The sequence below is a fragment of the Lontra canadensis genome, unplaced genomic scaffold, assembly GCF_010015895.1.
Source record: "Lontra canadensis isolate GAN:19392208 unplaced genomic scaffold, GSC_riverotter_1.0 scaffold13, whole genome shotgun sequence".
Classification (NCBI taxonomy): domain Eukaryota; kingdom Metazoa; phylum Chordata; class Mammalia; order Carnivora; family Mustelidae; genus Lontra; species Lontra canadensis.
In genome coordinates this window covers 11,994,649-12,017,606 of record NW_022631007.1, presented here as the reverse complement: position 1 = coordinate 12,017,606, position 22,958 = coordinate 11,994,649, and the positions used below count along the sequence as shown (strand labels likewise).

Genomic DNA, 22,958 nt, shown 5'->3' with positions numbered 1-22,958 from the left:
GCTATAAAGCTGCTAGTGTGAAAAATTACAGAATTCTTTAAAATTTGAAGACCAACCACTTAACAAATTGTATCATCTGTAGTTCCTAGTTACTAGTCCATTCTAGCACCTCGTGTCCGTTCTCACTGCCACAAGCAGAGTTCAGGCTTTCACTCTCTCATGCATATCTCTGAAAGTCTCTTACTTGGTTTTCCAGCATCCATTCTGCCCACACTCCCCAGCACATCTTAAGTTCCACCAAAAAAAATCCTTCCCGGCTTACTTATAACACCATCCTTCACCCTGAAATAAATTCTAAGCCTCTAACAGGACATGTGTAAGGGAACTCGTGACCAGCTTGCCTCATCTTGGCCTCCTTGCTCATCACTTATCCCTCAGACGCACAGAGACTCCAGGCCAGACCAAACTAGCTGCTTCCTGACCCAGTACATTCTCATGCATTTCTGAGCCTTTATAGGAGCTGTTTCCTTCAGCTGGGATAAAGTCTACTATTCTTCAAGTGAAAATGAGTGCAGGTACTACAGTCCATCAACAGTGTCATTCAGTTGCTGATGCCCACCTCTCCAACTGCATGAGAACAGCTAGCCCAATGTGCTTTCCTGACTAACCTGTAACTCTAAGTGTTACCTGCCAAAGTGTTACACAGCCCCACTACTCACTTCCACGCACGTGAGCGCACACACACACTCATACACTCCAGACACAAAAGACTGCAAGTTCCTATTCCTCCCTCATTATCTATGCATTTCTAGCACAAACCACTACAGTATTAGAACACTCTCAAGAATTAGCTGAATTATGGTCTCTCACTCATTTATGGAGACTGACCGTGACCATGAACCCTTTCTGGGCACTCTAAGGAGATGGTCACTAACTGAGAGGATAAGAACACATTAGGTATAAAATAGGAACCAGATTCTCCCGGAGGTGTAAGAATCCAGAATCATTACAATGACACTAAGTGCTGATAAGACATCTGTACCTGGAAAGTACTAAAAACCAGAATTCAAGATTCCCTGCTCCTCCAGAAGATGTGAATGGAACATGGGATCTAATGTTAATGTTGAGCTTTTCAACCACATGTCTGGGGAAGTAAGAAATGTAAACTGACATCACTATAAAGATTCAATGTGGGAACTCAAGCCACAGATCAAGGGTTTGATAAATAATGTAGCATGTTTTCGTAGGTCTTAGAATTTGTAGTAAGTGTTTATACCATGAATGATGTAATTCATAATCAATTATGGTATAAATTATATTAATTATTATTATTATTAATTATCAATTATAATCATAATCAATAATGTGTCAGCGAACCAATTTTAAGTGATTTAATTTAAACTTTTTCATTTTCTTTGTTTGAGGTCTTTTTTGGCAGAAGAGGGAACAGTAAGAATAGAATATGAAATGAATGTGCTTCTCCAGCTAAGTAACCATAAACTAATAGGAAAAAGTAGAGCTAGCCAGAGAGAGACATCAGTAAACAAATGTCTATATCCTACAGATGGAAAGCACGCACTGCAATGGAAAAAAGCATTTCAGACCTTTGCAGCTTTGGCCTTCTCCATCTGCTGAAGCTGTTCAAGGGCAGGTCCTGGAGTCGTGGTGTCAAGGGGAAGATCCCATACACTACCACCTTCCCAAACTATAAGACAATAAGGGGAAACATGAAGGATATTGGAGCTTACATACATGATCACATATCCACAAGCATTAATGAAAAGAGCTGTTTCCCTGTCCCCGAATGAGCTCCATCATATGTGTCTGTGCTGCTTTTAGGTAGACTAAACTGCCAGTGGGCTCTGGTTTAAATCAATATCCTTCAACACATCTAGAAGGAAAGAAATTACCAGACATTTGCTGGGAAACTAATTTCATCCTCAAAAACTCTTTAAGGAGGCACCTGGGTGGCATCCAACTCTTGATTTCAGCTCAGGTAATGATCTCAGGGTCATGAGATTGAGCCCTGTCTCCGTCTGCACACTGGGCATGCAACCTGCTTAGATTCCCTCTCTCCTCCTCCCGCTGCCCCCTCCACTGCCCGCTTTCCCTCTCCCTCTCTTAAAACAAAGAAAGGTATTTGTTAATATCCCCCATCTTTACAGATGAATAAGCTAAGGGTCAGACACAGTTTCATAACATTCCCAAGGAGACACACCAAGCACATGGCCACGCTAGGATTTAAATCCCAGTGTGTTAGATCCCAAAGCCCACAGTATTTCCAGTAGCTATACAACCTCTTACTGCACACCCAGTAGAGAGTGGGGTTAAGAGAGGTATATAACTATGAAACTCGAGAGCACTAAGTAGTTGCATGATATTCTGAATATGTTAAAAGCCACTGAATTGCTCATCTAAAAGTGGTTAATATTATGTTATGTGAATTTCACTTCAAAGATAAAGAAAGAGGTACAGCTGGAGTTGGGGAGGCCTCTGGAAAGGCTGAGCAGGTCTCACAAATGACAATGGGTCCTGCTGACCCACAAGGCACCACAAGGTCAGATGCAAAAGTAAACAAATAGGTAAAGGCTTCTGAGTTTGTTTTCCTACTGCCAGCAAAAGGTTTGCTGATGCCACTTGTCCGCATTCTCTATTCCCTACACTCCTATTTCCACATTGTAAATCACTGGCTAAATAAAACAAATGCACTATTTGTAAAGGGCCTGGATCATATCACACCGAAAGAAAGAAATCATTTAATAAGGTACTTATAACTAGTCCCCCCCGCCCCCGAACTGGAGAATATTTTCACATCCTAACCGTAAACGGCTGCCAAGAAAAACACGGCCACAGAGCAGAGGAAGTTGACAAGGGATGATTACCAGTCCTTTCCCTGCTAGAATCCCCAGGATGAGTGTTAGCAAGAGAACTACCACCTGAAAAGCTCAAGGGTGGGGCGCCTGGGTGGCTCAGTGGGTTAAAGCCTCTGCCTTCGGCTAGCATTGGGTCATGATCCCAGGCTCCTGGGATGGAGCCCCGCATTGGGCTCTCTGCTCCGCGGGGAGCCTGCTTCCCCCTCTCTCTCTGCCTGCCTCCCTGCCTACTTGTGATCTCTGTCTGTCAAATAAGTAAATAAAATCTTAAAAAAAAAAAAAAAGATAAAGAAAAGAAAAGCTCAAGGCTGTAAGAAAAAATCCATCAGTGCCTATGGTTCCTGAGAACTGTCAGTACCAACTATAACCTCTTGTAAGGACTATCCACAGTTCAAACTACCTGCAGGTATCAAACCTTAAAAACCTTAAGTGTTCTACCAATATCAAGACTTAAAAAAAAAAAAAAAAAATCCCAGATCCAAATCTTCTAGTTTGATGCAAAAACATCAGAGAATGAATGAGGCAGGATATTCACTTTAAAGCAGGCTTTTCTCATCCCAAAACTTCTGGGTACCTGCAGTGTTAAGCTACATATTAACCCTTCACTCAAAAGAATAGATGTTTTTACTTAAGCTTTTTTTTTTTTTCCCCCCCACTCTGGCTGGCAGAAGAAGTCAAAAAACAATTCATAGGACTCTTCCACATTGGTGAGAGCAACATAAAAAGAGTGGTTGATTCAATTTCATGAAATTTATCTAATAAACACTTCTAGCAAATCCTTAACAGTATATTTTCAATGATATGTTCAATCCTTTGCTGCGATCTTTTAAAAAATGAGACAATTTGTTAATATTCAATATAAAATGGCTCAAAAATGGGACACATTTTTTAAAAATTGTATTATAACTTAAGAGTCTACACTGAAAGCCAATCTAAATTTTTACCTGTAGGCTGTGAGGCTGTTGGCTGAAGCTCCCAGATAGAACCAGTATCTGGCACCGACACAGACCTAGTTACTGAAGGAATGATGTTCTGATCAGATATTCTGCAAAAGGGAAATAAAAAAATCAACTTGTTCTTGTCATTTGCAAAAACAGATAAGGAGGAATTTCTACATGATTGGCAGGTTTTCCAGGCTATTTGGCCAGAAAACTCCTTCACTGTTTTAACCAAAATGTAGTATTTGTTTATTAGAAGAGGAACCAAGATAGAGGCCCAGGCATCACACTTCTGGAATCAAGGTATTAACAAATGTTGATTTCTAGATAATGCATATACTAATGGTCCTAAAAAAAAAACTCAGAATATGTCCACAAGAGCAAAAGAGACAGCCTGTTATAATCAAAGACCCACAGACCATAAGTCTAAAGGTCTTCATTTTAGTTCTAGCTCTGAAGTTTTCTGTGTATTATGTCAACGGAGTTCTTTAGCCTCTCGGTGTATCAGTTTATCCATTTGTAAACTGGCATCTCACCACCTAACCTGCCCACCTCACTTGATGGGTTAGGACTCAAAAGAGAAATGTGAAAGGTTTCAGTTAAATTGGACAGTAAGGTTTTTTAAGAGAGTCACTGATAACTCTGAAGGAAATACAACATGTATTACCCTAAATGATAATCTGAAACTACAGAAATTTAAGACTTTTAGGCATAATTTCCTTTTCCTCAGACTTATCTTAATGGCTTTTGGGTTCTGGGACTTTTACTCTGTGTGGCAGTGTGACTATCTTTCTTGAGATCTCACGGGTGAAAGGAAATTAAAACTTCTAGACTACAGTTTTTTTGTTGCTGGTTCTGTAAGAATATGCTGCTTTTCCAATGTTCTCATTATTCTGTGGTTCTTATCCAAATGTATCCTCTATGAGTAAAAAGACCAAAAATGCTTTACTGCCAGCTTAATTACGATTTTTAAAAGCTATATTCTGGTTTTACACACAATACACACGTATGTGTTGTGTGTGGGTATTTTGATACCAGAGTTTCACACATTATACCAAAATTTCCTTTCTTTTCTTTAATACGCACACACATATGCAATGTGACACATCATGGACTAACCACCAACCTCATTTTCAGAGCCTGGAACTGTTGGAGAAGAAGTGCCAACTGCTGCTGCTGCTGCGAGGACAGGGCTGCTTTCTGTTGTTGAGCCAAAACCTGGGCATATTGTTGTCTTCAAAAAGTAAAATAAAATGTAACCTGTCTATGTACATTTAGTACACTTTACAAAGATACCGAAAGACAAAGGTCGGTCCACCACCCCCCAAAAGTACCATTAGAAATAGATATCAAATAAGTTTTAACAACACTTCATGATAAGAATAGTTACACAGAAAATTCTCTACTTCATTCTAAAAAGAACTGTGAACTTCTAGATAACATGCTCAAAGAGGACAGCAAAAAAAATTATAAAATGTCAAAAACTGTTGAACTCTCCGAAAATATCAGAAAGCAAGTGAAAAAAGAGATTTGAACTAATAGTTACTTTCACATGAAACACTTTTTGCAAAAATAAAATCACTTGTATACAAATTCTCAAAATTTATGTTTCAACTTGGAAAATTTTAGGTTAAGATTTTTTTCTACTGGATCAGAGGTAGACAAATATCTATTAAGAGCCAGACAGAAAAAAAAAAAAAAGAGCCAGACAGTAAGTATTTTCAGCCTTGCAGGCCACATGCAATTATTTAATTCTGCCACTGCACTGCAAAAGGAGCTGTAGACAACACACCAACAAACACCTGTGGCTATGTTCTAATAAAATCTTGCTAATGACAACAGGGATCAAACTGGTTTGCCGATCTTTGCACCAGATGACAGCAAATCTTACTTCTTCTACCAAAGTGACACATAATCTACGTGATTCTGCCATCGTTTCACAGCAATGCTAACAGCATAAATTTTTACTTCTTTCTTGCCCTCTCATCTATGTTTTTTTCCTCTGTGGCATTCAAAGTTGAGCCATTTAGGAGGCATTTAAGTTCTTAAGATGCTTGTTTTTTCTTGCTTTAGGAGCTAAAGAGCTTGTGAAATTATAGTTATGTGTCATTTCCTGCATATTTCTGGTATTTAAAAAGACCAAACTCCAAATATATATTGGTAACATGCCACTGGCTAGGTGACTCAAGTATCAGAGAAACTTGTAGTCTTCTGCTATAAAAGGTAAAACTTAGAGGAGATTATATCTAAAGGCACCTGGGGAGCTCCTGGGAGGCTTAGCTGGTGGAGCATCAGACTCCTGGTTTCAATCCCCACCCACCCACCCCTCACCCCTACACTCCCCCTCACCCCTACACTCCCCCTCCCCAACTCTGCACTCAAGGGTGATTCTGTTTGTCCCTCTCCTTCTGGCCCTCCCCCCACTCATGTGCACTCTCTCTCAAATAAATAAAATCTTCAAAAAAATTTTTTTAAGTTAAGGCATTTTGCAGTGCACACTACTGTATTACTGCTCTTACTGTATTAAGAACTGCTGGTACTGAAGGTGCTGCATCTGGTACAAGGCCGTGAGCTCCTGCTGTCTGGTCAGTCGTTCCTGGTCCAACTCTCCCTAGTGAAGAGGTAGGGGAAGAAATACCACTGAACAAATTGCAAAAAGCTTAAAAGCCATTTACTACATATTATCTGAAAGCAAACTGAATCTCAGACCTTGACTTCTCACTCTACCTTTATGCCCCAAATGCTCAACTATTACAAAAACTCTTAAAGAGCTAAACAATGCCATCTAGTGGGAAAAGATGGTGTCTGCATTATAAGAGATTCCCTATGGTGGCAAAGGGGTCCTTACTTCAGTGGCTGTTCTCTCCTCCTACCCTTGAAGCTGAATGTTGTACTGTACCCAAGAGTCATTACTATAACTAAAAAATATATTATTTCCCAATGTTAAAAGTGATCTGTAAACCTGGAGATCATGTAGAAATTAGAGAAATGGGATAAAACTTGCAGAAAGGAGTAAAATTATCTGAAGTTAATGTGGTAGGAATATGACAAGGGCCCATAATGAATAGAGCAGTGTAGAAGTATATTTTGTTAAAGATGCTGACAAGTTTTACATTAACAGAATACGAAAGAGCTTGCAAAATTTTAACTCCCCACCCCAAAACTAGGTGTTTCTACTGCTACTAATATACCGTGAGTTAGACGGGTGCCTGGGTGGCTCAGTTAAGTGATGGCCTTTAGCTTAGGTCATGAGGTGGGTCCATGGCTGGGATCCAGCCCCACATTAGCCTCTCTGCTCAGTAGGGAGCCTGCTTCTCCCTCTCCCTGCCATTCTGCCTACTTGTGCTCTCATTCTCTCACTGTCAAATAAATAAATAGATCTTAAAACATATATGTATGTGTATATATATATAATGAGTAGGAAAAATTGTTTTTTGTTTGTGTTTCAAATAACAAAGCTGGAATATAAATTCTGAAAAGTTAAAATTGGGAAATTTTAAGCCTTCGGCTCAGGTCATGATCCCAGAGGCCTGGCATCAGGCCCTGCATTGGGCTCCCTGCTCAGCAGGAAACCCGCTTCTCCCTCTCCCACTCCCCCTGCTTGTGTTCCCTTTCTCACTGTGTCTCTGTCAAATAAATAAATAAAATCTTTTTTAAAAAGGTGTGGGGGGGGTGACATAGATTAGGGCAAATCATTAGTGAATAGTCTGTATCTTTACCGTACATAGATTATGCTTTGGAATAAAATACTGGATATACAATTTCTTGGGGTGGAGATTATTTGAAATTCAGAGACATTTTTCTTTCCAATTAAATACTGGAGGATGGAAGCTACACTAGGTTAATCTAAACTTTCTACATTAAAACCTACATTTCAAGGTATATTCATCATCAATGTGAACTCTCTTATCAGCGTTACTCAGGGCAACAGCAGTAACAGCTGACAGAAGCAGAGTTTGCCATGGTTCTTCCCCTAAATAGAAGTCAGGAAATGGGTTAGGGCAAACATGCCAAGCTCCAAGGTATGCACTTCTAGCTCTGAAACATGCACGATAACTCATCCCAATTTCAGAAAAGGGAAATAAAGCACAAACTTGGTATAAAAGTAAAATGTTTATACAATAATACACAATTTTTCTTTGGATTTATAACAGAAATGTCAGAAATAATTCCCCTCACCTAGGAATCATCACTGTTCTCCAAATTACAGGTGGTCTCAACCCATCAGTGGCAGTGACATCAATTACTGGATCAAGATCAATATTTATATGAAAAGGAGGGAGGAAGAGAGGGAAGAAAATATGTGCATGGCACAAAATGTTTCATCAAACTTGTTTCACAAATATCCATGTACAGTTATGAATGTACAGAGTACTGATGTAAAACCACTTATTTTACTATGGGCTGTGGACAAACAATTTTATTGGCCATTGTTCTCACCTAAGAATCCCTATGACCATAAGAGAGTTTGTGTCCCATTTATCTTCACCTCGCAAGAACCTACCGCAAGGCTAGCACAGGCCCTAACTATGTAGCTGCTGAATAAATCAAAGGTATATGTTACTGCAGTGATCCAGGATTCACACTAAAGCTGTTTGACTATGGCCACTTCTGACTGTGGCAGCCACCCAAGACTCCATCCTAGAGAAGAAAAGCAAGGTACAGATCCGAGGCCCTCCAAAAGGAACTCTACAGGGAGAGGCCCAGAGACAGCTGCAGAGAAGTAAGATTTCCCATTCAAATGCATTCCAGTGCCAGTATACAAGGGAGGTTACATTATGATCCAATTTTTCGTTAAAAATACTAGTAACTTAGGGCCCTGCAGGGAGCCTGCTTCCTCCTCTTTCTCTCTGCCTGCCTCTCTGCCTACTTGTGATCTCTGTCATATAAATAAATAAAATATTAAAAAAAAAAATACTAGTAACTTGGGGCGCCTGGGTGGCTCAGTGGGTTAAAGCCTCTGCCTTCGGCTCAGGTCATGATCTCAGGGTCCTGGGATCAAGCCCCGCATTGGGCTCTCTGCTCAGCAGGGGGCCTGCTTCCTCCTCTCTGCCTACTTGCGATCTCTCTCTCTGTCAAATAAATAAATAAAAATTAAAAAAAATACTAGTAACTTATATTAAAAAAAAAAAGTGTCCAATTCAAATTATTCCAAAGCACTAGAATTTTTTGTTAGCAACATTTATTTGCTTTAAGGTAAACCTAAAATTTAGGAACTTTTTGAGTCAGAAAGCAAAAAGCAAACAGAGGTAAGGGAAGAGGAAGAGAGGAGAATGTGCATTCTAATTAGAAGCAAAAAAAAAAAACACAAAAAAAACGCACCTCTAAAAAGTCAACTGAATTGAAACACAGTAGATAAAGGTAAAAGCTCTGAGGTGAGCTTACAAAAATAAGGAGCCTGGGATGCCTGGGTGGCTCAGTTGGTTAAGTGTCTGCCTTCAGCTCAGGTCATGACCCCAGGGTCCTAGGATCAAGTCCCACATTGGGCTCCTGGCTCAGGGGGGGAGCCTGCTTCTCCCTCTACTTACTGCTCACCCTGCTTGTGCACACTCTCTCTCTCTGACAAATGAATAAAATTAAAAATAAAAAAAAAAAAAGAGAAAAAGGAGAAGCCAGAACATAGAGGACCTGGTAGGCAAAACAGGGTAGATGTTGTTTTTTATTCCACACCTGCTGGAAAGCTACTAAATAAAGGATTTTGTTTCTTTAGAATTTGGGCGGGGGTAGGGAGAATGGAGAGGTGGGGGGAGAGGGGGTGAACACAGGTATCTGAGTTTTGGAAAGATGTTACAGCTGGGTATGCAGTCTGCAATTCAGACTGCCCACTGCTGTTTCGATTACTCTCAAAAGTGCAGTTTCTTCCTCATCAGATCCAACATCTGGGTAGTGTTTACAGAGAGAAGCAAGGGTTTCTGCAGCTAGTATGGATTCTGGGTGAGCTGTAAGGTACTTACCATATGAGGAGGGGGAGCTGGACCGGGAGAGAAGGGAACCCTTCCCCACATTTTCATGATATCACCAAGAGGCTGGAAGCTTTCATCACATGCTCTCTTCACCAATAAAGACATAGTAAAATAGCCCGCCTGAAACCATTCCGCCATCTCCTGATTATTGAAGGGACCTATAATAGCACCAATTAAACAGAAGGGCAATAAAAATCCTTTCAGACTGAAGAGGAAAAAAAATTATTTCCTGAATCTGATCCTTATCCAGAGGTACAACTTATTTCAGGTGATACCCATCAAATATTTTTTATGATATTTTAATGTAATCCATCTGCAAAGTTAGTAAATAGGCTTCTAACTAGTAAAATACAACAGAAATGATTTTGAAATAAGACTTCTGGGGACGGCTGGGTGGCTCCATTGGTTAAGTGTCTGCCTTCAGAGTTCAGGTAATGATCCCCAGGGTCCTGGGACTGAGTCCCACATCGGGCTCCTTGCTCAGCAGGGAGCCTGCTTTTCCTTCTACCCACTGCTCTCCCTGCTTGTGCGTGCACGCTTGCGCTCTCTCTCTCTCTCTGACAAATAAATAAATAAATAAATTCTTGGTTGGGGGGAGGGGAAGAAAGAAGTAAGACTTCTGTCTATACATCCCAAAATTTTAAGGAACATAACTATCTCCATCTCACTCAACCTCTACAAATTCATTTGTCAGAAAAGTATAATAATACTGAAGAATATTTTTGTTACACTTTGCATCACTAAGGCATAAGGAATATAAATATGTAAGGCTAAATATGATTTCCTCTAATTTTCATTTTCTGCCAGATTATTAAAGGTTAGCAAAGTATAAATAATAATCTATTAAATTAAGATAACTTACAATTGATGTACCCAGGTTCAACTAAATCTAGCTGAGGGTGGGGGCACGATGACATTCTCTAGATGTTTTTACAATTAAAAATCAAACATTTTATACATAAAACTAATAAATACACTCTGATCCCTAACCATGAATACCAATTACATGGGTCTAGGCAGTGTGAACACAATAGTAAATAAAACAAATCCCTAGAACATCCAATTCTGGGAAAATGGAATAGATGGTACTTGTCCCTTCTCCTCCTGCTAAATCCAACAAAAGCCCTACATATTATATACCAGAGAAGACTCTGAAGCGTAGAAAGAAGTAGACTTCAGAGCAAAGAAAATTACCAGAGACAGAGGGTTATTATGTATCAGTACAGGGTCAATCCATCAAGAAGACTAAGAAGACATAGCAATCATAAATGCATACACCAAACTGCAAAAATATGTGAAGCAGAATCTAAAAAAATTGAAAAGACAGAGAAATACCCAATTATACCTGAAGACTTCAACACCATTCTCATGACAAGTGACAGAACTAGACAGAAAACGAACAAGATTATAGAGCTCAACAAAACCATCAATCAACAAGGTCCAACTGATTAATTTATAGAATGCTCCAAAGACAGCAAAATACACAGTCTTTTCAAGTACCCACAGAACATACAACAAAAAGAACTATAGTCTGGGCAATATATAAATCTCAATAAATTTTTAAGAACTGAAATTATATATGGTGTGTTTTTCAACCACAATAAAATCAAGCCAGAAATCATTAATAGAAAGGTAACAGGAAAATCTCCAAGCACTCAGAAACTGAACAACACATTTGCAAATTATCCACGAGTAAAAGTGGAAGTCTCCTGGGGGCCTGGCTGGCTCAGTCAGAAGAGCATACGACTCTTGATCTCAGGATCATGAGCTCGAGCCCCACTTGGGTGTAAAGATTACTTAAATATATTTTTTTCAAAAGTGGAGGTCTCAACAAGAAAAAAACAAAATACACTGGACTGGAGGGTGCCTGGGTGGTTCAGTCAGTTAAGAGTCCAACTCTTTTTTTTTTTTTTTAAAGATTTTATTTATTTGACAGAGAGAGCGAGAGAGAGAGAGATCACAAGTAGGCAGAGAGGCAGCAGAGAGAGAGGGATAAGCAGGCTCCCTGCCAAGCAGAGAGCCCAAAGAGGGGCTTGATCCCAGAATCCTGAGATCATGACCTGGGACGAAGGCAGAGGCTTAACCCATTGAGCCACCCAGGCACTCCAGCGTCCAACTCTTGATTTTGGCTCAGGTCATGATCTCAGGGCTGTGAGATCAATCCCCATGCCAGGATCACATGCTATGCGTGGAACCTACTTAAGATTCTCTCTACCTCTTCCTCTGCAGCTTCCTCACCTCTTAAAAAAAGGGGGGGGGGGGCGCCTGGGTGGCTCAGTGGGTTAAAGTCTCTGTCTTTGGCTCAGGTCATGATCTCAGAGTCCTGGGATCCAGCCCCGCATTGGGCTCTCTGCTCCACAGGGAGCCTGCTTCCTCCTCTCTCTCTCTCTGCCACTTGTGATCTCTGTCAAGTTAAAAAAGAAAAAAAAAGGGGGGGGCAGGGGGAGGGGCACCTGGGTGGCTCAGTCAGTTAAGCAGCTGCCCCTTTGGCTCAAGTCATGATCCCAGGATTCTGGGATTGAGCTCCACATTGGGCTCCTTGCTCAGCGGGGAGCCTGTTTCTGTCTCTGCCTGCAGCTCCCCCCGCATGTGCACTCTTTCTCCTCCTCTAACAAATCTTTAAAAAAAAAAAAAAAGCATACTAAACTGAATGAAAATGAAAAGGTATGTCTCCAATTTGTTAAAGAAGTGTTGAAAGAGAAATTTATGGTATTAAATGCTTACATTAGAAAAGTCTCAAATCAATACTATAAGCACCCAACCTCAAGACCCTAGAAAAAGGAAAGCAAAATAAACCCTAAGAAGGAAAGAAATAAGAAAAGAACTCAATGAAACTGAAAACAAAAAACAGTAGTGAAAAAAAATCAATGAAACAAAGCTGATTCCTTGAAGAGATGAATAAAATTAACAAATCTGTAGCAAGACTGACAATGACAAAAGAGAAATGAACAAATTACCAACATGAGGAATAAAACAGGGGCTATCACTATAGAACTCGCAAACATCAAAAAGAGAGTAAGGGAATACTCCAAGTAACTCTACCCACACAGATTTGACATCTTAGCTGAAATGGATGAATTCATAAAAAACAAAACAAAACAAAACCTACCAAATCAACCCGTATCAAATCAGTAATTTAAATAGCCCCTGTACTATTAGGGATACTGAATTTTAATTTTAAAATTAAAAAAAAACAAAAAAAAAAAACGGGGCATCTGGCTGACTCAGTTGGTAGAGCATGTGACTCTAGATCTCAAGGTCATGAGTTCAAGCCTGCCCATGCTGGGCATAGAGCCTACTTTAAAAATAATCCCTAAAAGAAGTCCCCAGATGGTTTCACTGGAGAATTCAACAAAACATTTGAAGAAGAATTAACATCAATTCTAAACAATCTTCCAGAAAATAGGAGAGGGAATAATTCCCAGTTCATTTTATGAAGCTAATTATATCCTAATACTAAAATCAGACAATGAGGATACCAAAAACTACAAAACAACATCCCTCATAAAGACAGACACAAAAATCCTTAACTAAATTAAACATTACCAAAAAGGAGCCAGCAATATATAAAAAGTTATAAACCATGACCAAATGGGGTTAACGCCAAGAGTACAAAGCTGGTTCAATATTCAAAATGCAATCGATTTAATCCACCATATCAGAGTTGCTATAGAAGAAAAATCATAGGATCATTTCAACAAATGCAGAAAAAGCATTTGACAAAATCCAATACCCAATGAAACTCTCAAAAACTAAGGTACTTCCTCAACTTCATAAAGAGCATCTATAAAAAGCCAGAAGCTAACATTACACTTAATAATGAGCTCAGCAAGGTCACAGACTAAAGACAAACATCCAAAATTCAATTCTATATAGTAACAATGAACACAAAGACATTGAAATGAAATTTACAATTACTCAAAAAAAATCAAGGAGATACAAATCGATTAAAGCATGCATAGAATATATGCTGAAAACTACAAGTTCATAGATTGGAAGACTCAACATGAGAAAGCTATCAATTCTCTTCAAAATGATATAAAGGTTTAACATAGTTCCTATTAAAATCTCAGCAAGATATTTAAGTACAGATTTTTGAATATTTATATGGTAAATATAGATAAGATTATTCTAAAATTTATATGGAAAGACAAAGGAACTAGAAAAGTTAAAAACTGTTTTGATAAAAATAAACTGGGAGAAAAAAAAAAAAACGGGAGGAACCAGTCTATCCAACTTCAAGACATATATAACCATACAGCTACAGTAATCAAGACTGTGATACTGGCGCAAAGACAGACACACAGATCAGTGGAACAGAAAAAAAAAACACAGAAAACAGACCAACATAAATACACCCAACTGAATTTTGAGAAAGGTAATTCAAAAGAGGAAAGATGGCTTTTCAACAAAATGTTCCAGAGCAACTGGACATCCATCAGCAAAAAAATAAACTTTGATCTAAGTCCCATTCGCTATACAAAAATTAATAGATCACAGAGTTGGGGCTCCGGGGTGCCGCAGTCAGTTGAGCAGTCTTGATTTTGGCTCAGGGCATGATCTTGGGACTCATGGGATCAAGCCCCACATCAGGCTCCCTGCTCCGTGTGGAGTCTACTTGAGACTCTCTCTCCTTCTGCCCCTCCCCACACTCTCTCTCTAAACTAAATAATAAATAAATTAACCTTTTAAAAAAATCACAAGACTTAAATATAAAACAAAAAACTATAAATCATTTTGGAAAGGACATTTTGGGATCTGAAGCTAGGAAAAGAGTTCTTCTGTCTCAGACTTAATACTAAAAACACAATCCATAAAAGGGAAAAATTAACCAACTGGACTTCATCAGTATTTAAAACTTTTCATCTGTGATAAAAAGATAAAAACAGACTGGGATAAAGTATTTGCAAACCACCTATCTAACAAAAGACTAGTATCTATATATAAAGAAATCTCAAAACTCAAAAGGTTAAAAAAAAAAAGCAAACAGTCTAATCAGAACATGGGTAAAAAAACATGAAGAGATAGTTCACTTAAGAGAACAAACAGCCAATAAACATATAAAAAAATGTTCATCATCTTTACCCATTAGGGAAATGCAAACCAAATACTACAATGAGATATTGTATACTCTATACACTACACAACATGTCAAGTGGCTAAAATAAAAAATAGCAACAACATCAAATACTGTCAAGAATATGGAGAAACCAAATCACTCATAGATTGCTGCAGAAATACAAAATGGTACAGCCCTCTGGAAAAGTTTGGCAGTTTCTTTAAAAAACTAAATGTGGCGTTACCATACAATTTAGCAGTTGCACTCCTGGACATTTGTATCTCAAGAGGAATGAAGGTTTGTTATAACAAAAGCCTACCCATAAATGTTTAACAGCTTTATTATAATAGCCAAAATAGGGGGTGCCTGGGTGGCACAGTCAGCTAAGGGTTCAAGTCTTGATTTCAGCTCACATTATCATCTCAGGATTATAAGATCGAACCCCACATCGGGCTCTGAGCTCAGTGAAGAGTCTGCTTGAAATTCTTCCTCCCTCTCCCCACCCCCACTGCACATACTCTCTCTAAAATAAATAAATCTTTTTTTTAAAGATTTTATTTATTTGACAGAAAAAGACAGTAAGAGAGGGAACACAGCATGGGGAGTGGGAGAGGGCAAAGCAGGCATCCCACTGAGCAGGGAGCCTGATGCGGGATTTGATCAAGACCAAGCTGAAGGCAGACACCTAATGACTGAGCCACCCAGGTGCCCAAATAAATCTTTAAAAAAATAATAATAATAGTAAAAAATGGGAACAACCCAGACACCTTTCATGGATGAATGGCTACACTATGATATATCCACATCACTGATGTACTCTCAGTTAAAAAAACAAAAAACACCACCCACTGACACCATGTAACAACCTGTATCAATCTCCTGAGCATGATGCTAAGTGAAAAAAAAATTAGCTGGAAATGGATTCCATTTATGTAACATTCTTGAAATGACAAACTATAGAAATAAGGGTAGTGGTTGTCAAGTGTTAAGGAATAGGTACCAATGGGAAGGAAATGCATGTGTCTATCCAAGGGCAACATGAAATAGAAATGTTTTGAATCTTGACTATATCAAAGGCAATATCCTGGCTGGATACCGTACTACAGTTTTGCATTACCAGTACTGGGAAACTGGATAAGGAATACATAAAATCTCTATTATATCTTACAACTGCATGTGACGCTACAATTATCTTAAAGTAAATTTAATTAAAACACACATCCGTGTGTTTTGGGGTGGGGTTTTTTTTTGGGTTTTTTTTTTTTTTGGTTTTTAAAACCATGTGTTTTAATTAAAACACAGAGTCCTCAACTTGGAAGCACACTTTGTCTCTCAGCTGCAATCCCTGAAACATCGAATAAATGCTTCTGATTGTTTTACCAAAAACAAAACAAACAAGCAAACAAAAACCCCACAAATGCACAGTCCTGATCCCATGTACCTTACATTCTACAGGGATGTAAACAGATCATTAACAAATATATACAGAGCCAGGCATCAACAGATGCTGTGAAGGAGAATAAAGGGAAAGGGTAAGGGGACTGAGTGTGGAAAAGGAGTTAGTATGCTGGAAAGAGGTCACAGGGTGCACTTGGCAAAACACTATCATGAAACCAACACTAACACAGTCAACCAATTTCAAGTTATAAACAAAGATTTCAAAAGCAGAAATGAAGAATCAACAAATATCTTTTATAGCATTCTCTCCCCATTCTAATCTAACTTGTGCACCACCCAGATTTTTAAGGGATTAACGTATAATATGGTATGACCTTTTCTCACACATTTTTAACAGATCTTTATCATTTATGGAATCAACTCCACTTCAGCAAAACATTGAAGTACGGTCTTCCAAGACTACTGCCATCACCTTTTTATGGGAGAGAAACTGAAGTACAAAGATGATAAAGAATTCACCTGCCTAGTTAACCAGCTGGGTAGCTAGAACTGAGGGGGTCTTGAGCATTTTGTTTACATCCCTATCATATTAGTAATCACATTCTGCCTTGTAGTCAAACAATTTTCATTGGACTGCCCTCCCACACATTGGAATTATAAAGTACTATGGGAGGAACCTACAAAAATGCCATATACATACATACATACATACATACATGCATATATATATATATATATATATATATATATAAAAAATATATGGGTGTGTGTGTATATATGTCCTGTAAAAATGGATTGTTTTCTACTTCGTGTATGTGTGTGTGTATGTCCTGTAAAAATGGATTGTTTTCTACTATTATGCAAATTGACATTAAATAATGACCATCGTACAGAATCTGGAGATAATGGCTTCAAGTAGAATGGAACGAGCTACCTTGAATTTCTCCCTGAGGATCTTTGTAATACCACTTCTGCATTGCTTCGTGCATAAGCGGAACAGATACTCCCTTAGCTCTGTGCTCTTGCAGTTTCGACGCCAGTCTCTCATCATCTAGTGCACTGTCTTGGAGATAAGCCACCATCTTCTCAGCTTGCTAATAGGAAAAAAAAAAAAAAAAAAAAAAAAAAAAGGATTGAGGAAACAAATGATCCCAAATTAATACTAGAACATATAATAAAAATGCCTACCTTTTTTTCAAAGACTTGACCTGTGAAAGGTCAAGTGAAAGTTATTACAATGCAAGAAACACAGCAGGCAACCATTTACTTCTTCCAACAAGGTCATATAGTATGTACTACCCCCATTTTATGGAGGGGTAACTAAGGCCCAGAGAGGTCAAATCTTGCTCAAAGTCTCAAAACTTTTAAGCAAACCAAACAGATTAAAACACAAACTGGTATGGATGAAAATCCAGGCTTCTAATCAACACACTAATAAGATTACTTTTTAAACTAATAAGCCACTGGTCAATCCTGAAGCATATAAACTAAACCTGTAAAAACATGGGTATTACTACAACAAAGACTCAATTAATATGATTACAAATAAAATTTTGTATAAGTTTTACTAAGACACTGCCCTTTCTTCCTCTCTTTGAGCATTTCCTGCCACCAAAAACTACCCCACCCTGAAAGAGAAATTCTTCTACAGAAAACAAGCTATCATTTACTTTATATACAACAAAGGTACATCTAATCTTAGGAAAATCTAGAGACATAAATAAAATGTTAAAATCCTGAGCTTAACTATTTCCCCAGTTATACTTTAGGCAAAAAATACAGAAGACGCTACGCTACGCTACGCCCGTCCACAGCTGCTTGTATTTGCCATTTTTGGCATTCCATTAATTTCCAAAAAGAAAAAAGAAAAGCAAACAGCTAAGGGCAACCTCAGAAGAGAAAAAATAACCTGACACAATGACTACTACATAACAGAAACTTATAAGCATGAAATGATTTGAAAGACAATTACTCATACAAAACAATATGAGATTTACAAACAACTTCTCCAGTACATAAAATCTAGTGCACAGAAGTTCCATTTCTAAATATTCATTTAATGCCTCCAAAATTTTACAGTAGTCTGAGAAATAAAAAAAGGATTACATGATTTTTACCTGCTCCAAATGTTTGAGACCCTCTTCATCATCTGGCTCTGTGGAAACACTGCCCATCCCAGGAGCACCTACGACCGGCGTTTCAACTGGCCGGAGGGCAGGACTTGGATTGGGAACAGGCGGTGGAAGTATGAGAAGAGGAGAGGCTGTATCTGAAGGAATCTGTGACAGGGGCTGCTGGACATCAGAAACTATTTCTGAAGGAAAAAAAAAACGGAATATAGAGACTCTTTTTGAGATTTTCTTTTTTAGAGAGAGCGAGCGAGCAGGGGGAAGGGCAGAGGCATAGGGAGAAGCAGGCTCCGCGCTGTGCAGGGAGCCCAGTAGAGTCTTATGAAGAATGTTATCATCAAGTTGGGCCACTCACTAAATGGGCTCAAGAGAAATGTGGATCAGGAACACTGCAGCTACTTCTTATGGAGAAGTATAGTATTTCTCCCTACGATGACAGAAGTACCTCTACAGAATGACACAATATAAGGATTAAAAAAGGTATCTAGAAAGTCCTTTTACAGTGCCTGACTGGGTCACTAGAGCAACTGCCCAATAGCTATACAATTTCCTCTTGAGAGCAAACTATCAGTCCAATCCCTTCTTTATAACATGTCTCCACTAGCAGATGATTAACAAAGCATTGCAAATCTTCTCAAAAATATCGTAACTCATCATCAAAACTTTGATTAAGTGCATTTGCAATTATCTTGAATAAATACCTATTTCAGGTGATAATTACTGTAATTCAATACATTACTCTTTAGGATAATGAAGAGCATCTGGGAGTCTACCTAGATAGGTCAGGAAGTTCTTCTCAATATAAACACAGACTGCAAAAGAGGTTCTATGTTGGTCCCTATTTCTAGCCTCTCAGTATGCAGGCTCTTAAGAAGGGAGGGGGATGGGAGTAATTAGATACAAATGCAGTTTCTCCTTTGAAACCTTGTTTGCTCAATTACAGCTTCTCCAAATCCCTGCCCCTCTCAGGAACACTTTCCTCTCTCTGCCAAACTTCTTAAAAGAACAGTTGATCCACCACAACCACCACCACCCCCGCTACACTGTGACTTCCACTTCCACCCTCCAATACAGCTTCTCTCCCACAAAGAAGCAGTGACTCAAAGTCCCCAAACCCAATGGCTTTTCCTAGTCCTCTCCATCTGACCTCAGCAGCCCAATCCTAAATCGAAACCTTCTCCCCTTCCTTACTGTCCTTCACTATAGGCCACTCTTGCCTCTGAAGATTTTCTCTGGCTACTCTTCACCTATCCTCTAAAAATGGGAATTTTGCCCTAGATGACTAATATACATATGCTTTATCTCCCTTATAGACTATCAATCTGGAGTTTCATCTTTAATGGGTATCTACGAAGCTTTCTCAAAATAAACATGTCTGGATTCCGTCCTAAAATCTCCTAGAATAAGGTCCCAGTCATCTACATTCAAGAGAATGAACCACAGGTAATTTGGGGGCACATCATAACTGAAAAATGACTACTACATATCAAACAGGTCTCAAAATGGACAAGTCCCACAGTGCCTGACAGAGATTCAAATATTTGAAATCACTCACTAAGCTTTGTCCTAAACATAGAACTCTGAAAAGATACCCTTGGTTTAAGCCCTATAAATATTAGTCTATTAGGCAAAAAAGATAATACATGGTCTATTAGGCAAAAAGGATAATACACAGATCTTTATCATATTGTACTGCCATGTCAAGAATAGTGCTGGTTGTTTAAGAACCAAGAGAAAGAAGATCGCTAATCAGCTCAGGAACTTGGGGTGGAACAGAGTTCCAGGCACAGAGAGGAGCATGTGCTAAGGCAAGGAGACAAAAGAACAAGGCCTTATACGGGGTGGACCTAAGGGTCTGTGAGGGGGGGGAACAGAGTATGAAGGAGACAGAGATGCACTGAAACTGTACAGAAGCAGGCATATGCCAGGTCATGCAAGGACTCACATGCCATGTTAAAGGCATGTTCCTATGGTGACTCAACCAATTAACCCTTCAACGTCAAGTACTACAATGTCATTTTTAAGTATGCACAAGAAGAAACATGGAAGTAAACATTAAAACTGCCTACTAAGATATACGAGCAAATTAAAACAGTAACACTGGAAAAGGGGATATACTTTAAACTTATTCTTTAGCAAAGGTGGTAGGACTTCCACAGATCCATCCATGTTCTTTCTGGCCTCTCTTGGAACAGCAGCAATTTGGTGTGCCTTCTAGACACACATCCAACCACTATATGAAAGGAAGGTACCGGTCTGATGTGGGGATCAAATTACTGCAGAGGATCCTAAACCCTGTCCGCTCAACCAATATCAAGGTGGCTATGTCATAACACCCTAGAAAGTAAGATTCCCGAGTTGCACCCTTGCTTCTTCTAACTCTGTTTTGGTGAATTTGGGGAACGACAAAATGTGGGAAGCAGCGTTTGACGGGGTTTACTGGTAAAATAATCTATTCCAGTAATTTACCACTGGGAGAGGTTCTACAAGGCATAAACAGAATCCTATCTTATCAGTGATCACTGGCCTGCCTGAGCAGAATCCTGTTTTAGCTTGTCTACTCTCATAAATACATACCATCCCCTCTGCTGGGCACTTTGGTTGGTAGGCTAGTTTCTGTCTGATTCTCTTCCTCAGCTTTTTCTGTTTGCTCAGTTTGGGGTTCCTCTTTCCTCTCAAACTGTGGTGCTTCCTGAGGCTGATGGTCTGAAGGAGTACCTGGTCTAGCAGATGATGAGGAGGTCTGGGATATTTCCTCACTGGCTTCTGTAACATGAAGCATTCTTAAGTTAACAACTTGGGAAATTCTGAGTCTGATGAAAACAAGAAGGTAAAAGACAAAAATGAGCCTTACCAACTCCCACTCTATCTGTCTTCTCTCCCTCTTTCCTATTTGTCTTATCGGGTTCTTTGGCTTCTTCATTATGGCTGCTCTCAGAGTCAGAGCACTCCCCACCTTCCTCTACAGGCCGGAAGTCCATTTCCTGCTCTTCTGGAATCGGCTCTTTCTGCACTTTCTGTGTTAAGAAAATAAAGCCAAAGGTCAATAATACATTTGGCTCTGGTGGCAGGTCAATGCCTATTGTTTAAATATTTAAAACAAATTTTGTTGTTTAAATATTTAAAACAAATTTCTTACCTTTAGAGAGAGGAATGCTCCAGAGGAGTCAAATGTGCCCATCTCTTCTTCAGCATCCTCTAAGCACCACTCAGGCAAGCTATCCCGGTCATCATCTATGCTTCCACTGCCAGAACGCACCCTTCGGTAACCTCGTTCATCATCCCGATCTCGAAAATCAAACTCAAACCTTCGCCGTCGTTCCATGTGTTCCCGCCAGCCTGCAGAACGAGGGCCATCTGGGATGAGGAGGAGGATACAAACCTTAGAAAATTTTTAGGACAGTACTTGAGGAAAAAAAAATCAAAGTAGGAAATAAAGAAGAAAACTATGACTGGCTGTGAATTCAAATGATCAACCTACTAAAGAGAAAATTAGGCAAAGTAAATGAAATTCAGAGTTCAGCATACATATGACATCACTAAGTAGCAACAGGAGTTATCTTTGGTGAGTACTGAGCCACACAATGTACTCTAAAGCTCTGAAAAATAAATTTTAAACAAATTACTGTTAAAGGACACCTGATTTGAAGTATACACTTTGGATAAGCTTTAGGTATCTGACTGAAATGTCGATTAGCCATTCACATGGCATACTCTTAGCCCAGGTTTATAACGCTGGTCATCTTCCCATACTAAAGTCTATGCCTTCCCTCTGGCAGGCCTTAACACGTTTCTTTCTTCTCATAAAAATGATGTATACAATGAACTCCCTGTGGCAAATCCTAATGTCAAATTTATCATGCCTACTTGCAAGGGCCAAGATTCCATTTGTAATTCTGATTCCCCAAAAAAAGGCATGGAATTATAGCACTGACAGATGTCAGAGATTTTATATAGCCCCACTATCCTAATTTTATAGTTTAAGAAACACAAACTCTGACAGAAGTAACTTGCATAGTGGCAAAGCAGAACAAGAATCTAATTCTGCATCCTCTACTGCTTTTTCCACAACAGCATGCTTACCTTCCTTTCCCTTTACTCTCATCTCTTAAGTCTCCCTAGGGTGTTTTTATTTCTGTGTAATACCCCCAGGGACATTCCTAAATCCACCCTACCAAACTGTTTATTACATCTACTTTCCAACAGAAGAAAGACTGCCTAAGAATGAAGGATGCCAGTTGAGGTATTTTGTTTTTTTAAGAAAGGGGAACTCTTGTTAATATCTGACAAACCCGAGTCTAAGAGAGTCTTTAAAAAAGAAGGAGGTTTTCGGCTTTCTCTGTGGGAGATACACAAAAGAAATGAGACAAAAAGTTCAATGTTCTTACTACTGAGGCCAAATTTGCTAAAGCCAGCAATCTAAAACAAACCGAAAATAAGGAGGCAAAACATTAAAATGCCCAGTAGAGGTACCTACTTACAAATTACTCACAAAAGAGTTAAGAAAACATTATTCCCATGCTCCCCCATCCTTCACTTAGAACTATTACATTGTGAAAACTAAAGAACTTTACACCCAGGCTGCTTAAATGCAAACCTAGAATCATTACTCAAAAGAAGTACTCATGACCAAATGTTGAATTCCAGAGTATTCTCTC

General features: G+C 39.0%; 1 protein-coding gene across 9 annotated transcripts in view; it reads right to left on the bottom strand.

The window, feature by feature from the left end:
* Window positions 1-22,958, bottom strand: part of GIGYF2 (GRB10 interacting GYF protein 2) — a 145,754-nt gene that overhangs the window by 35,898 nt on the left and 86,898 nt on the right. For 8 of the 9 annotated variants that reach the window (XM_032857500.1, XM_032857502.1, XM_032857504.1 and 5 more), the window contains 10 exons: window positions 21,440-21,657; window positions 21,155-21,317; window positions 20,878-21,066; window positions 18,289-18,485; window positions 17,106-17,265; window positions 9,706-9,872; window positions 6,271-6,362; window positions 4,878-4,985; window positions 3,758-3,858; window positions 1,545-1,645 (listed from right to left, as the gene is read on the bottom strand). In XM_032857500.1, the coding sequence (XP_032713391.1) occupies window positions 1,545-1,645; window positions 3,758-3,858; window positions 4,878-4,985; window positions 6,271-6,362; window positions 9,706-9,872; window positions 17,106-17,265; window positions 18,289-18,485; window positions 20,878-21,066; window positions 21,155-21,317; window positions 21,440-21,657 (1,496 nt within the window). The remainder of the gene's footprint in view (window positions 1-1,544; window positions 1,646-3,757; window positions 3,859-4,877; window positions 4,986-6,270; window positions 6,363-9,705; window positions 9,873-17,105; window positions 17,266-18,288; window positions 18,486-20,877; window positions 21,067-21,154; window positions 21,318-21,439; window positions 21,658-22,958) is intronic. The other variant, XM_032857503.1, reaches the window with a different exon arrangement.